The sequence below is a fragment of the Gadus macrocephalus genome, chromosome 17 (genome assembly GCF_031168955.1).
Source record: "Gadus macrocephalus chromosome 17, ASM3116895v1".
NCBI lineage: Eukaryota > Metazoa > Chordata > Actinopteri > Gadiformes > Gadidae > Gadus > Gadus macrocephalus.
In genome coordinates this window covers 3,023,015-3,039,917 of record NC_082398.1, presented here as the reverse complement: position 1 = coordinate 3,039,917, position 16,903 = coordinate 3,023,015, and the positions used below count along the sequence as shown (strand labels likewise).

General features: G+C 49.4%; 1 protein-coding gene across 1 annotated transcript in view; it reads right to left on the bottom strand.

The window, feature by feature from the left end:
- The window catches only part of LOC132445713 (phospholipid-transporting ATPase ABCA1), a 119,075-nt gene that overhangs the window by 82,254 nt on the left and 19,918 nt on the right, over window positions 1-16,903 (bottom strand). Inside the window, exons 7-14 of the mRNA XM_060035830.1 lie at window positions 12,597-12,819; window positions 11,682-11,903; window positions 8,243-8,447; window positions 7,354-7,473; window positions 5,572-5,743; window positions 4,892-5,023; window positions 2,532-2,671; window positions 1,518-1,655 (exon numbers count right to left, since the gene is read on the bottom strand). Coding sequence (XP_059891813.1) covers window positions 1,518-1,655; window positions 2,532-2,671; window positions 4,892-5,023; window positions 5,572-5,743; window positions 7,354-7,473; window positions 8,243-8,447; window positions 11,682-11,903; window positions 12,597-12,819 — 1,352 coding nt within the window. The remainder of the gene's footprint in view (window positions 1-1,517; window positions 1,656-2,531; window positions 2,672-4,891; window positions 5,024-5,571; window positions 5,744-7,353; window positions 7,474-8,242; window positions 8,448-11,681; window positions 11,904-12,596; window positions 12,820-16,903) is intronic.

Here is a 16,903-nt window from a genome sequence, read left to right as displayed (position 1 = left end):
CACTGCATTTACCAGGCATTCAGTATCGCACCTAGCCTCCAGAGGTAGTCTCTCTCGTCTAATCCAAACGCTGTTGGTGTTTGGCTCTCCTTTTAACCCTTCTTAGTGTCACGCCGACAGCATGAATAAAATTGATACCCTCTCGGAAAGCCTTGTATTTAAACTTTGAGATATCATGCTTCATTTCCATAAGAAACATTTAAAATTTCCCTGCCAAAGAAGTTGCCTGAGGCCGAGTGACTGAATGCCGCCCGACGCTGTATCTGATGAGGTTAAGCACCTTGAGGAGTAATCGCTTAAATGTTTTAAAGAGAAAGCTAGTCTGTGACCAGCCTGGTCTGTGACAAGCTTTGCTATCAAGTGTGGGCTGTTGCTACCATGACTGGGCCATTGTAACAGACTTGATTGATGCAGACTGATTGAATGACGTGAATCCCCCAATTGATTTAACAAGATTGTCATTGATTGTATTTACATTCACGGCCTGCCGATATAAAGGTAAATATAGGTACTTCTGTCACAGGTCTTACGTGCCTTGTTCCATTTGTTTCCAATTTTCCAATCATGAGCCGTTAGTTAGAAAATAAAAAGCGATCAAACTCACCAGACTACAAAACGACCAAAGTTTTAATCTCCTCCTCCTCCTTTCAATTCCCACGAGCACACCTCCATGAAACCGGGCCTCATAATCCCCCCTCAAAAATGTATCATCTATTTGATTTGGTTCAAAGCTAAAATAAATGGCATGCCGTTGACGGCAGGCCCATATGAAAGGCCTTTGAGGCGGCCTAGTGTGTGGGTGTCCTCATTACAAAAGACGAATCTTCCCATCGCCGTGGAAAGCCCTGATTAGAGAGAGCGCCGGGGTAATGACAACGGGAGGGCGGAAAGCTGCTCAATGCACATTAAACATTTAGACATCTGCTGGGTGACTGTGTTATTAGAACGTCAAGAGACTTGTTTACAGCCACATCGGCAGAACAAAGTGAAAGAGGGCCCAAAAGTTACGATGAAAACACGACTCAAAGAACCGACGATTAATGAGACGTTCGCTTTTTACGAACTTTTCACCCCTGTTTTTCTTTCCTTTCTCTCTTTGTCGATTGATTTTGCGGCTTGCTTATAACGAAAGTTTGTAGATTTTTAACGACCGGTAGATCGGAGGACGACACTGTCGGCAAAACTAATTTAAGATATTTCAAATGTATTCAAATATCAGATAGGTAATGAAGGTCCATTGAAACCTTTGAATACGAATATTTTATAAAGCTTGTATTTTATCAAAGAGAGCTTAAAACCCAAATCATAACTTCAACATAATGCTCGGTAATTAGTTATAATTAAAAGCGATCCTCCGATCCCATCAGCTCTGTGCAAAGTCCCGATCATCGTCAAGCTGCCGTTTAACACCGGGAGATCGGAGGACAACGAGGCCCCCTCCAGGCAGAGCGTCCCCCTCCCCCCCCCCCTCCAGTGACTCAACCTCCCCCCCCCCCCCCCCCCCCCGGCGACTCTACCTTGCTTGTACTTGAGCAGCAGCTCCCAGATCCCCCGTCGGGCGTAGGGGTCCACCCCCGCTGTCGGCTCATCCAAGATCACTATTTTGGAGCCCCCGACGAAGGCGATGGCCACCGACAGCTTCCTCTGCATCCCTCCTGGGGAGGGGGAGGGACAGGGGGGGAGATAGAGGTGTTACCGGGATGCGTCTGGGGTTTTCGTCGTGTCCGATGGAGAAATCGTCGTGCAAAACATCCATTTTTTTTCGGTGAGCGACGGAGGGATGGACGGTTGGATACATGCAGACGGACTGATGAAGAACTGGGAACACAGACACACGGACAGATGGAACACACACGGGCCGACGCATTCAAACGCACACACAGACACGCACAAACAAACAATCACACACACACACGGAAAGACGGAATACACACAGAAACGCACAAACAAAAACACATTGACAGACGGAACACACAGACAGACTGAACGGATACAGATTAAATGTCTGTATTAAGGTAATAAATTATCTATGCACCTCTGCATGGACACAGTGACTGACGTCGGGGCCTATAAATACCTCCAGTCCCGCTCTCACCTGCAGGCGCCAGCGGTCAGCCCCGCGCTGGGACCACTGCTGATCAGAATGCAACCGGCGCCGCGCTAATATGGCGGAAATGTCAGCGCGGATTAACCTTGGGCGTCATATTTCAGTGCCCCCCCCCCCTCCCCCCCCCCCCTCCATAAGCAACCCGTGACGGAGGATGATTCATCAGGCAGGAAGGGGCCCACGCTAAAGGCCCCCACGGGCAGTGAATTACGTCCTCCCGACATTCCGATACAGCGTGCGGTTCGAGCACACACACACACACACACACACACACACACACACAAGCAGGCAGGTGAATTTATCACGTCTGTTTCATATTGAATACAATTTAATATCTCCCGTGTGATATTGGGGCAATATGCTTGCAACAGTCACGTGTGTGCGTGTGCGTGCGCGCGCGTGCGTGTGTGTGTGTGTGTCACACCTGACAGGTTCTTGGACAGGTCCTTTCGTTTGTGTGGAAGGCCCACGTCGGCGATCATCTGGTCCATCTCCGCGGCAACCTCGGCCCGGCTCAGTCCCTTCAGACGGGCGTAGAAGTAGACATGCTCCTCCACCGTCAGGCTGAGAGAGAGGGAGAGAGAGAGAGAGAGAGAGAGAGAGAGAGAGAGAGAGAGAGAGAGAGAGAGAGAGAGAGAATAGGGAGAGAGAGAGAATAGGGAGAGGGGGAGAGGTAGAGAATAAGAGAGAGAGAGAGAGAGAGAGAGAGAGAGAGGTAGAGAATAGGGAGAGGGGGAGAGGTAGAGAATAAGAGAGAGAGAGAGAGAGAGAGAGAGAGAGAGAGAGAGAGAGAGAGAGAGAGAGAGAGAGAGAGAGAGAGAGAGAGAGAGAGAGAGAATAGGGAGAGGGGGAGAGGTAGAGAATAAGAGAGAGAGAGAGAGAGAGAATAAGAGAGAGAGAGAGAGAGAGAGAGAGAGAGAGGTAGAGAATAGGGAGAGGGGGAGAGGTAGAGAATAAGAGAGAGAGAGAGAGAGAGAGAGAGAGAGAGAGAGAGAGAGAGAGAGAGAGAGAATAGGTAGAGAGAGAGAATAGGGAGAGGGGGAGAGGTAGAGAATAAGAGAGAGAGAGAGAGAGAGAGAGAGAGAGAAAGAGAGAGAGGGAGATAGAGAGAGAGAGAGACAGAGAGAGAGAGAGACAGAGAGCCAGACAGACAGAGAGAAAGAGAGAGAGCCTTCGTCAGCCCTAAAGCCTCTCGCGGCCTGAACACCACCAGGACCACTCGTCATGCCGTGGGCAAAATGCCAGCCCTCCATGACCACATCCTTTTTTCTTAATTCATTTAAACATATCTCTCCCCCCTTCCCCCTCAAGAATTCATTCAAATGTACCTCCCCAGGAAATAACCTGGAAATCCGACGTTCCAAACTGTCACGACGAACGCAGGAGAATATAAATGGGGTCGGGGGTCGGTACTGGATTTTTGAACTTTAAAAGAGTGGAAATGGTTTTCACTTGAATTAGCCTCCTCCCATTCAGGCCGGAAATGTCTCCATGTGTGCATGAATATTTCAGCCCCCCCCCCCCCATCCGAGCCCCCCATCCCGAGCCGCCCCCCCCCCACCACCACTTAATGCAGACGAGGGCGCTCTGTCCCGGGATAAATATTAATGAGCGTAATCCGCCGAAGGTGCCCCGGGCCCCGTTATTACGAGGGACGAAGCGCGTCGGGGGTGGAGGTGATCAGCGCGTCGGACGTGGAAGGAGAGGAGGAAAAAGCGGGAGAAAAACACAGAAAAAGGGGAGGTTGGCAGGAAACACTGGTGGTGCGGTGGACATGGACCGGTGGCGGTCATCGCTGCGCCGGCGCACGTTTGGGAAAATGCCAGCTGATTACCTGAACAGATGCCGTTCTCAGCCCCCTTTTTTCTCGGATTTCCTCCTTTGTAGGTGGAGAACACGAGGCCGGATTGATTGGAGATTGGGGATTGATTGGGCGACCAATCAAGAGCTGGCGTGGCGCTAACGAGGAGATCGGGGGGCGTGGTCTCTCCGCCCGCCGTGGCCCTAACGAGGTGATGGGGAGGGCGTGGTCTCTCCGTCCGTCGTGGCCCTAACGAGGTGATGGGGAGGGCGTGGTCTCTCCGTCCGTCGTGGCCCTAACGAGGTGATGGGGAGGGCGTGGTCTCTCCGTCCGTCGTGGCCCTAACGAGGTGATGGGGAGGGCGTGGTCTCTCCGTCCTTCGTGGCCCTAACGAGGTGATGGGGAGGGTGTTGACTCTCTGCCGGTGTGTCTGTCTTTATGTGTTATGATTGGGCTCTTCATGTTCATTTCGGGGCCCTTTATATGCAGGGGGGGACGGATCCCCCTTGAAGTGCGACGGCTTTTAACAACACTCCAGGCCTGGTGGAGGCCAGATGTGGCTCCCAGGCAGGCTCCCCGAACACCCCCACGACACTCCAGATGAATATTCATCGGAAACTGGTTCTGCAGCACGATGATGCAGAGTCTAAGCTGTGTTTGTGTTGTCGCATTTTGACCGCCAATTTTCTTGGGGGTTTGTTTGAATAGCGCAACAAAAAAAATATATTTTTAATGATTTGTTTCTTGCATTTGTATGCTTTATGATAGAGTGAGCTAGAGAGGGAGGTATGGGAGACAGAGGGGTGGACATGCAGCAAATGACCACGGGCAGGTTCAAAACCCGGGTCGCTGCGGTCAGGACTGAGCCTGTACGGTACACGCTCTACCCGTTGAGCCACCGGGACGCCCGAAACACCAAATATTAACGTGGGAATTTTTCCCACCGATGATGAATAAATGATGTGTAAGCGTGGAGGGCTCACTCGTTGAACAGGACGTTGTGTTGCGGGCACATGCCCAGGTGCTTGCGGATGGCGTCCATGTCTGTGTGGATGTCCAGCCCGTGGATGAGGGCGGTGCCTGAGGTGGGCGGGAACAGCCCGGTCAGGATGGACCTATAGGGGGCGGGAGTATAGAACAGGAAGTCACATAAAAAGTTCGCCAATATGCTTTGGGTTGACGAAGACCGCAGTCGCAGCAAATAATCATATCGTATAATCATATATTGTTGACTAGTTACACAAAGATTAGCATTCAGAGTATAACATGTCAACGAGTACAGGTCAACAAGTACGTTTCATGTTAAGAAATATTAACTTGAATATAGTCTTCAAATATTGCATGCAGGGTTTTTATTTAGTCCTTTAAATAATCGTGTTATATAAAACCCATCCCAGTAAAAGACTGAGCGGTGCTTTGGATAACCAACCGACCATGAAATACTGGTTGTTCAGCGCTTACGACGCATTATTCAGACCCATTTTTTAATGAAACAGATGGTTATTTTTCAGCCGTTTCAGTGTCCGAATCGAGTACTCAGTAAAAAAATATGATTAAAGCGCGGCGGGCCAAAAAATAGAGAACGACAAACGACCAATGGCAGATCACACAACAAACAATCGAACAGAGGGCCGGTGAGTAAAGCAAATCCCGCGCTACTTGCATGGTGGTGGTCTTCCCCGCTCCGTTGTGACCCAGGAACGACGTGATGTGGTTCTCGTAGAAGTCCACGCTGAGGCCGTCCACCGCCAGCTTCTTCCCCGTCTTGTAGATCTTCACAAGGTTCTGAATGGAGACCCCCGCCTTCATGTCGGGCGGTGGCTTCTCAAGGTAACCTTTAGAGAACAAGGGGGCAATGTGAAGAAATGCACTCTTTCATTCGCGGAACATTCTCTGCTTGCCAAAGGCTGAATAATACCATAGGTCAGTGGTTCTCAAACTTTTTCTACTATTGTACCCCCTCTAATATATTTTTTTGTTGAGTACCCACTTCACCTCATCACAAATTATGTTTGTGCGTATTATTGGGCAGTGTAAACATCATCATTGAAAGGGTGCAAATACTCACAATTTAGTGTGAAACATGGGCCTGTGCTTCAAGCCACTGTTGGATGATTTAACAACTGCCTTTAAATAACATCTTCATTAAATACTTTAACTTTTTCAAGGACACATACGATGCGAGTTCCCTCCCTTATACTGATGGATGTTTTGATTGCTGTCTCCGAAATCCCAGACAGCCTTATGAAAGAGTTGGAGGTTACATTGCGTAGGAAACATTTTTCATTAAACCGATCGCGTCGTTATACTCGCAAATATAATTGAAATAATCCTTGTCGTAATCACCGATCATAAATTCTTTATTTTACCTGCACATTCTTTAATTCATAAAACTGACAGTCGGTTTACAGTTTTCCCATCCCTTTTTCGTTTGTCCTCGACTTATAAACATAAAGTATAAGTGGGCCGTATTAAACCGTATACCATATTTGAAAAAAGAAAAGCAAATACCCAACAGCATATTTGTTATTAGCAGGAATTTATGTTGCGGAATCATAAAGTGACATTAAAACTGTCACTACCCACATTGTTAACAATACGAGCACCCAATCCTGGGAGTAACCAGCCCTCCCCAGCCCGCCGTCCCCGTGTTCATTAGAGACTCTCCCGGAGACACCTCGCTCCCATCGGCCTCACCTCGCCTGTTATCAGCCCTGCTCAGCCAATGAGGTGTTAGCATTGGTTTGCAGCAACGCCGCCGCCACCGCCTGACATATTAACGCTACCGCTAACTAATTAGGAGCTCTGTTTTTCCCCCGCTTTGACAAACGATGACCCGTGGAGAATTCAGCGATAAAAACACACGTTTCTCACGGTTTATTCTCAGTTCGTGGGTCCAAAGCGTTCTTTTCGAAGCATTCAACTGCCAGTCAAACAAGGCCACCATTGGCAGTTGGCAGGGAGTTATTTTTGGACCGTGATTCGGCGGTTGGTCGTTTCATCAGCCAGCAGACGAAAAAACAACAATACCTCCTTTCCACCAACGCAAACCCGGTGCTGGGCTGGTGCTGGTTCAGTGTTGGTTCTACACGCCAACTCCCCAAGAACCAGCTTGATCTTCCACAGACTTAAGAGTGGAAAGAGAGTAGAGCCACGCCAATGCATCAGAGCCTACGACGCCGTTGTCCTAGCAACACGTCCTGACGATGTCAGGACGTTAAAATGTACGTGTTAGAATTACGCTAACCCAGTGCTAGATGTCACTGGTTCTTGTTTCTGGACCAGCTGGAGTCAGAACCTGTTTGTCTGGCCCGGAGCCAGGTTTATTAATGTGTCAAGGCCACGAACCGGTTCGAGATCGGCACTGGCTCCGAACCAGCCCTGAAACGTTGGTGGAACGGGGTTAAAGTCACAACGAGAGCACGGCCGTGAGGCCGGTGTGTACCGTTTTGGACCCCCGGGTTCTTGAGCGTGTCCGGGTGGACGGTGCTCGCCGCGGCAGTGGTCCCGCACCAATAAGACCTGGTGACCAGGAAGTACCACGGCTTGGGGATCCCGTACTGGCCTGCGATTTGAGGGGTACACACACACACACACACAAGGTTTAATCAGAACGACAATCATGATGATGATAATAACGAGGGGGACGTGGGGCCCCTTGCTCCGGGGGCCCGGCCTGGTGGAGAGGTCCTCCGATGATTGGATTAATTATCGTCGGACTGGAATACGATATTAAGGACCCGACTCTGCTGGGATCGCGGACTGCGTGGTACTTATTAACGTCGGCCTCCGATCCCGTCGAACCGACAGCATCATCACGCTTGATTATATCAAATTTAAATAATGAAATAATGATCATACGTTAAATGTCATTGCATAAAGAAAACAAAGACTTCCACTGCTACTTCTCATACTCTGCGCTCAATAAATGACGATAACTTATTTTAACTAGGTTGTGCAGCACTAGAGTTCACTTAGACCCTGTATGTATGACCTCTTACCCCTTGCTGGGGGGAGTGTAGTATCTTATCCTAGCAATCCTCTTATAAACGGGGAATGGGTTAACCTAGCAATTGTCAGTCCTTGGCACTTGTTTCTAAGAACATCCTTACTGTGCCGACAGCGGTATATTGTTTCTCCTTCTTCTGACAAATGTACTTATTGTGAGTCACTTTGGTTAAAAGCGTCTGCTAAATTCCCTTGAATATAAACGTAAACGTCAAAAACCTTCTTTTAGTATCTTCTCCAATTTCGTTCACACCCTTTGATGGTTCACCGTCCCGTCGCTCTGTTAGACGGCGGCGTGTCCCACAGAAGCGTGCGAGCGCCGTTACCTGGGAAGACGTTCTCGATGTAGCAGGTGAGCGTCCAGTACAGCAGCGCGTCCAGCAGCATCATGAGGATGGAGACCAGGAAGCTGTAGCGCGTCCCCTCTTCCGGACTCTGGGCTATGTTGGACCACTGGATGCCCAGGCCCTGCTCCTCGTACTTGGAGAGGTTCTCGCAGCCGTAGCCGAAGGCCACGCACGACAGCAGGCTCTGGGGAGGGGAGCAGAGGCGACAGTTGGTCCGGATTTGACGTCTCGGGGGACGAGAAGCGTTTGGCGTCTGGAGCCCTCTCGTCGAGCGCGTGTCGGGGGGGGGGGGTTTGGCGGCCGCTGTCGATCATGTTGGCCAGAGACGCCGAGGTTCATGTGTAGGATGACTTGTGCAGGCGCATACGGTAAGGGATATCTGAACTGCGAGCGGAGGAGAGCCCGGTACAGGAAAAGAGACGCTGGCCACGAAGGGCTTTTTGTTCGAGGGTTGAGGATTCTCTCTCCGCGGGAAGACAGAACTTCCCTCTCTCTTTACCTTGTCCTCTCTCTCTCTCTCGCTCGCTCTCTCTCTCTCTACCTCCCTCGCTAGGTCTCTCTGGAGGGCACAGACCGGGATGCAATTCATGTGATGCAAACAAAGATCAGTGGGCTGTTTCGTACAGTAGGAAATGGCAGACGATTCCTCTCTCTCTCTCCCCCCCCCCCTACCCTCGACGCAACAGCATCTGCCGCCAACCTATCGCTCTCCACTGCATGCTGCTTGCCAGCTGTTTCATCACCCCTCATTTGCTCACAGCGTTTTAACTCCGGCAGATGCCACAGTCATTTACAGGAGCCGGCGAGAGTTAGAGGTATGTGCTACGGTGCAATGCGGGGCCAGGGGGGGGTACCTGTGGGCCGTCTGGGTCAACAGTCACCGCGCGGTTAGCGGTTAGCTGTGGGCCGTGATGCAATGATAGGGCCATGTGATAATCCACTAGCTTACTATGCTTTGCTAGGCCGCAGCACTGAGAGTTGATAGCGTAATGTGCTGCGATGAAATGGTGGCAAACCCTAATGGTTTCCATTGTTAGCTTGTAAGTTAGCTTGGTTTGCATTGCTAGGGCATGAGCATGCTTAGGGCTAACCGCTAGTATTATGCAGCCTGAAGCAATGATAGGATCGCCATGAAGCTCTCTGATATACATGGCGGATCAAGAGCCTTATGTACGATGACGCTATGCCGATGCTGCCGGCATATAGCCCTAGCTAGTTTAACCTCGCTCAGGCCAGGCATCCTTGACCCTTTTAGTGGCCCCAAAGTAAAGGCATGTCAAAGTCTTCTCCTGCCAGCGGCGTAAGTATTCTCCCACTGCTGCCAGCAGGCGCCAGTGTGTGAATCATTCCTGACCCCTCGTCGAAGGGGCCCGGCCAAAACATTGGGAGGTGACGCTCTGACCTTGACCAAACACACCGTCCAGACTCCCTGACGACGTGTCACGGGGGCAATTTGAAGCTCGCTCCCCTCTGAGGTGAAGGCTCTCGCTGTGTCTGAGCTCAGGAGAAACTTGTTTTAAGTTTGGAGCACAGACTCCCAGGAGAGCAAAAGTAAAGGGAAATGGACTATACGTTTGGTATGACATTGATTTGATAGCGTTAATTGTGCTAACTGTAGGCTATAGGCAGTGTATTGGTAGCCTACTATGTTCCTTATTCACGGGGCAACACTTATATGAATTACCAACTGGCGATGGTTCGGTTCAGTTATCCCCAACTTTTCTCCTTTTCTTTTTATAAATGTGAGTTTTCACGGCTTAATTATCAAAGACAGTGCGGCGGGACGGGAGAGATCTATGTGCCTTCGCAGCTCCCAGATCCATCTGAGCTGTGTGCTTTCCCTCTGCCCAAATTAAGCGAAGCGATGAGTCTGAAAGCGCCGCTTGGTCAGGGAAACATTGTTCATGCTAATTAGAGGGCTAGCCCATCAATCTGGAGAGAGAGCGAGAGAATATGTAGTGCAGCCGAGAGAGGAAGCCGAGGCAGTAGGAAGTTTGTGGAGGAAGTGTTGAGAGAAACATTAAGAGAAACCGCAGTTGTTCACACAGGTTTTTAAAAGTAGGATAGAGACAGAAAGTGAGACAGAGGGGGAGGGGGGGGAGAGACAGAGAGAGAGGGGTGGGGGACAGAGAGAGTAAGGGGGGGGGCAAAGAGAGGGAGAGAGGGGGGGGGACAGAGAGAGAGAGAGGACAGAAAGAGAGGACAGAGGGAGAGAGAGAGAGAGAGAGAGAGAGAGAGAGAGAGGGAGAGCGAGAAAGAGAGAGAGGGATGGATGCTGATTTGAAATAGCCAAGCAGAAGACAAATACATCCATCATTACCTCACGGATAGAAGCAATTTAATCATTTCTGCTGGAACCACGAGGCTGCAGAGGCAAGGGGCCTCAGCCTGGAGTTATGCTTTCAGTTTGAGAGGTGGAATGATCGGGACAGATGAAGCAGGAAGGGAAAACACCATGATTGAAGAGGTGAGGGGTGGTGGAGGTGGGGTGGGGCTGGAACACCACCGGACAAGCACTGATGACCGGAGTAACGCACAGGAAGGCGGGAGCGGGGGGGGGGGTCAATGTTAAGATTTGCAAAACAGGAAAAAAAAGACCGGCATTCTGGTGGTCGCCAGCTGGGAAGATGAGGCTACATGCATGGCAATGAAGATTAAAGATTTCCTGTTCCTCTGTCGGCGGGAAAAGGACAGCCGGGGACGACAAATGATGCAGGCCCCCCTGGAAAGGTCACTTAGAAAGGGTACGGTGAGAGTTGAGCAATGGTGCACTATTTATCTCTTCTTTTTCCCCGGTCCACCATCCGATCCCTTTGTTAACAGGAAAGGAGGATGGATAGGACACAAACTTTCTTCAGGGCTCTTTCTTGTATGTTTTCTCTATTTCCAAAAAGGAAATTGTGTATTTTCCCCCCTTGTTCGCTCCCACTAACTCCACAGTCATTTACTGGAGATTAATTGTACAACGGGTCTAATGCTGAATTGGATTGCAATTAATTCACTTTGATTAAGTTCAAGCGATACATTTAATGAGCTAAGTTGTGATGGTTGATTTCAATGACCGAGAAAGAGGGAGATATTATATGGTTCCACAGTAGACAGGAAAAAATAAGTTTGTATAATCGATCAAATGAGCTGATTATCATCCGGACTAAACACACCAGCTGTAGCGATTCATTGCTACAGCTGCTGGGTTTAGTCCGGCTTTCGCTTAAAAATAGTACTCAGTACAGCATTGTGTACCACCTTATCCAAGCTACCTAGCAATTGTTAGTGCTTGGGACTTGTTTCTATGAACACCCTCACTGTACCGACAGCGAATGTTGCTTCTCTTTCTTCTGACAAATGTTCTTATCGTAATTCGCTTGGGACAAAAGTGTCTGCCAAACGCCCCGAACCCCACCGCAAAGGCACTCACCACGGCCACCTTGGCGCCGAAGCGCATGCTGTCCTTCCACGCGTAGCACAGCACGTAGGGCAGGTAGAGCACAAAGTAGACGAGGCCGGCGCACGCCGCCGCCAGGTTGGCCTTGGAGAAGAAGACGCTGATCAGGAAGCACTGCGTGACCGTGGCCGTGCAGAACGCCAGCAGGAACACGAACACCAGCGTCGGGTCGCTGTAGTACAGCACGCTGCCGTACTGCGATAGGGAGCAAGGGGGGTTACACACACCAAACACGGGGCGCAGGAACCAACACAACACGAGACGCAGGGTTGGATTTTTTTTAAACAGGAGTCGCCGACGGGAGAGGAACGGAAGGGAGAAGGAGGGAGGAAGAGGTGGAGGATCGGTTTGATTAGCGAGTGATTCGGTTGGAAGGTGTGGTGTTACGGGAGTGTGTGCTCTGGGTTTTTTCGGGCGAAGGAAACAACGCTTTACATTTTGGAGGGCTGGGAGGGGCAACGGGTTGGATGAACCAGGAGGAACCGGTGGTTCGACTTTTATTTATGTTTTGGTTGGTTGTTCTGCAAGGATTTGACACTCGTAGTTGTCCTGTAGTTGTGGATGATTCTATACGACTGAGTGCTTGGTCTCTAATTCAAAATCTACTTTGTAAACTTTAGTCATTTAGGAGACACTTTTATCCAAAGCAGCATTGACCTTTGGATCCGAACGTCAACAGGTATGCTGCGGACATTGGGGATCGAACCCAGTGCATTCCCTCTGGAATACAACCCCCTATATCCATTGCACCATCCTACTTGCTACAGTCACCTCTATTCTAACTCATTCTTGATCAGAACCCCTGCAAACCACGTCTTAGCACCACCGTCGACCCCTCCACAACAAAAGCGTTGCGTCGTCCGAAACCACAGACACCGACGGGATCACCTTCAGGAGGACGGCGAGCAAGGCGGCGCTAACAGCTAGCGGCAGCATGCTGGAGAAGGCCCAGGTGAGCCAGTGGATGGACGTCCGAAGGCCCATGATGCGCATGGTCTCTTTGAGGCGCGCCTCCTTCTCCTGCACGATGCCCTTCACGATCAGGGCCACCGAGAAGATCCAGGCCAGAGTCATGAGCAGAGGCAGCGAGCTGGCCAGCGAGCGCAGGAACCTGGGGGGGAGGGAGGAGGAACGGAGGAGGAAGGAGAGGAAGGGAAAGAAAGAGAGATGAAGAAAGGGAGAGAAAGAACGAAATGGAGAGAGAAAGTGAGAAGAACGAAATAACAAAAGAGAGAACGAAATAAAGGGAAAACGAGAACGAAATAGAGAGAGAAAGCGACAACAAAATAACAAAAGAGAGAACGAAATAAAGACAGAGAAAGAACGAAAATAACGAAGGAGACAAAGAGGGAACGAAAAAGAGGGACAATGAGAACGAAATAAAGAAAGAGAAAGGGAGAGTGAAATAAAGACAGAGAGCAAAAGAGAGAAGGAAATAAAGAAGGAGAGACCAAGAGATCAAATAAGAGAGAGAAAGAAAACGGAATAAAGAGAGAAAGAGAAATAGATGACGAAATAATAAGCGAGAAAGAGCGAACGAAATAAAGAAAGACGAAAATTAGAAAGAACGAAGGAAAGAACCAGGAGAAGGAGGAGGAGGATGATGTAGGGCAGCAAAGAAAAGGAGAGGAGAAGCAAGAGAGGGGGCGGGCCGTTTAATCAATGCAGATTGGAGATGGAGATCAGAGAACACACTCAGGGAAAATTGGGGGGAGAAAGGCCAGCGACGCGGAATACCGGGATAAAAAAATAAAAATACAGAATCGATTGAGCCAGTACATTTATGTATCGATTTGTTCAGGGACCACCAACGGTCACTGACCGGGCGGCCGTTTGCATTCAGGCTCAGGAGGAGGTGTGCGTGTCCCTTACAAAGGACCAAATGTGTTGTCAGAGGAGGCTAACATGAGTAAAATCAATGGGATTCATGCATGGGAAAATAAATCAGAGGATCAATGCAAGACGGATTTCAGTTCCGTTCAACATGTTAACTCCCTTTTAGACACGGGACCAATGACAAAACACAGTTTCCTTAAACGCACCTCGCGGAAGATCGTAAGCATAAACAACAACAGAGTACGATAGCACCATCTCCGCACATCCCACCGACCGTGATTGAAACTTCCAGATAATCAGCGCATGATTAAAATCCATTATTAATGCGCCGAAAACGGCTTTGAAATTATCATTTAGAACGAGCCCCCCGTTTGAGCACACATCACGCCGTGAGGTTTGTTCCCGACTCCATTCATTGATATCAATGTTCACACGTCGTGGAGGCCTCGCAAACATATTAGGCTGATAGGAAATTACATTTGGCCCAGCTGTTCACATTTCACCTTTTTTGACGACTACCAAAAGCATTTAGGAGTATAACGGAGGAATATTTCCACGCAAACATACCTCTTATGGCACTGGAAGGATTGTTGTTGTTTAAATAATTTCCAAACAAACACACCTCTGTGCCACTGGAAGGAATGTACGATTTGACGTATTCGTGATAGACTGTCTGTGATAAAGATTAAAATAACTGGTGTTGGTGTGAAGGTTAGGGTTCCATAATTCTTGTATAACAAATTCCTTTCTGATTTCTAACCTTCACATCTTATAACCAACCAATTAAACAGACGGTAAAACCCAAAAATGCTGCAGGCTATCGTTCAATATTTGTTTGTTGTTGTAAGTCCATCCACAGTAATATAGAGGTTATCCTAGTTTGAATGAATTGCATTTGCTTGCCATTGGGGTAGGCTGAAGTAAGTATATTAATGAGCTTAATTAACTATTTAGGACGTTGGTTGTTCCCGGTGTTTGTACAAGGAGAGCATCAACACCAAATACAAACAGGTAATCTTAATGGAATTTGATGTTGTGATGCAGAGGTCATTGTGGATTTGAATTTTCCAGTGAAAGGGCCACCAAATAACACACAAAAAAGAAAAGAAATACCCCACACATTATCTGATTAAACACAAGGTATTGTAATTGCCGTGGTTCAAATTGGTTCAAATTAGAACTACCAGAGTTGAGATTTGATTATTTAATGATTGGGTGCTCTTCAAAGTTGATGATTCAAAATTGTGACAATTTGATTATTTGATTACTTGATTATTTAGAGCAGAGTACCAGAACACAAAGCAAGCCCATTTCCCTGACCTGCGTGTCCTGAGAGATAGTGTGAGGCCTGATCTTGGTTCTTCACTAACAACATCCTGCCCTTATATGCTAAGGAGCTGTGGTTCAAGGTAGTTCTCAGTAGAAAAGTACACACGCCACTAGTCAACAAAGAGCCTTACATTTTAAGGTATCTCATTTCTTGATATCTTGCAGTACAGTCTGTTGTCTTGTTTAAGAAATATATGTGGGCTGGAAGGCCAAAAGCCAACTGATGTGTGAGCATTTTTGAAGCCATTTAAAATTAATATGACAGCCCACTGTTTTCTGTTTCCAAGATGCTTCTCATAATACCTTTGCTCTCCATTACATATTCTTGATGAGTTCAACAAAAACACAGTTTTATTCACTTGTTATGCCTGAGTAAAGAGCTGCCAAAACTACTGACAGAGATAAACACCTGCAATCATCAGACCCCCCCCCCCCACACGCACGCACACACACAAACACACACACTCCCCAAAACAATCAACTACCCCTTTCTATTCCGAAACAATCACTCCACCATCCCGTCAATAATCCACCTTGAATCTGCGCCTTCCGCGGCGCGCCACGCCAAGCTAAGCCCGCGATTTGTCATGCTAAGCTATGCCTGCCACCCTCCCTCCCTTCCTCTGCGTTCCCATCCCGGGCGGGGGTGCTTTGTGGTCCGGGTGCTCGCCCACGCCCCGCCGAGAGAGAGAGAGAGAGAGAGAGAGAGAGAGAGAGAGAGAGAGAGGAGAGAGAGAGAGAGAGAGAGAGAGAGAGAGAGAGAGAGAGAGAGAGAGAGAGAGAGAGAGAGAGAGAGAGAGAGAGAGAGAGCGCTCCTCCCTCCCCCCGCCGTACTGACCTTCAGCATGACGCTCAGCAGCAGGCAGGGCACCAGCAGCAGCGTCATGTTCTCCGTGAACCAGGCGCACCACAGCGCGCCGTTGGGCACGCCGGTGGACCGCAGCACCTCTTTGAGGCCCAGCTCTTTCTCCAGCACCAGGCTTTTGACCGTCATGCACCACGCTATAGGTGAACGCCAGCACGAAGAACATGGGCAGTGTGACGCCGATGCTGCCGATGAAGCTGCAGAGGTGTGTGTGTGTGAGAGAGACGGGAGTGCGTCGGTCAGGCCAGAGTCACGTAGGGTCCAATCCCGGCCTGACCACCGGGGGGGGTGGTTGAAGACCGGACTGAGAACAAGGGCAAAGGTGCTCCCCCGCTGGAGTTGCACGTCAGGGGGGGGGAGAGGGGATCGGAGCACAGGTCATGTTGGTTCAGATCGCTGCGTGACCAGGGGGTGAAGACACCTGGACTGAACACAGGATAAGGTGCTGTCGCTGCTCCCCGCTGAGGCTTCACGTCAGGGGGGGGAGAGTGATCGGGAGCGCGGGTCAGGGCCGGGGGTCAGGTCGGTGCAGATCCTGACCCCGAACACGGAACAACAGGCTCAGAGGCCTCTGTGTTTATAGAAGCACTTTCTGGTTGGAAGTTCACAATGTCTTCGAGGGGGAAATTTCCAGGGACGTTTTGACAAAAAAAAGTCAGAGATCTTTGCTGGACCCAGTTTGAATGATTGTTTTTCTGTCGGTGCTCCATCGTCCCTGGATTGCGTTTTTGTCGCTCCGGTGCAACAAAATATGGTTAAATAGGGAAGCGGCAAAACAACTTGAGCCGCTGCCACGCCGGAGTAATTGTCTTGTTGGGGTTGGGAAAATCCTCCAGAGCTTTTCAATCAGAGCTCAAAAGACCATTACATTCCCCCCCTTTTGTTCGATTCAATGTCACCGAGGCTTTTCCTCTCCTGCTCACTGTGCGCTAACCTTCATGAATCTTGTGTATCAGCTCCCATCAAGCCATTTAGTGCACACCGGGGTGCCAGAGAGATGTACGGCAGGACGCCGTTACAAAACAATAAGGCAATATTAAGCTTGCTTTCATACAGCCATCAAAATGCCATGTCAATATCTCTCACCACGACCGTGTGCCAAAGTGCTACCTTTGCTTTATTAGAGAGCGAAGAGGGAGGGGAGGGGGGGATGGCAAATGGATTC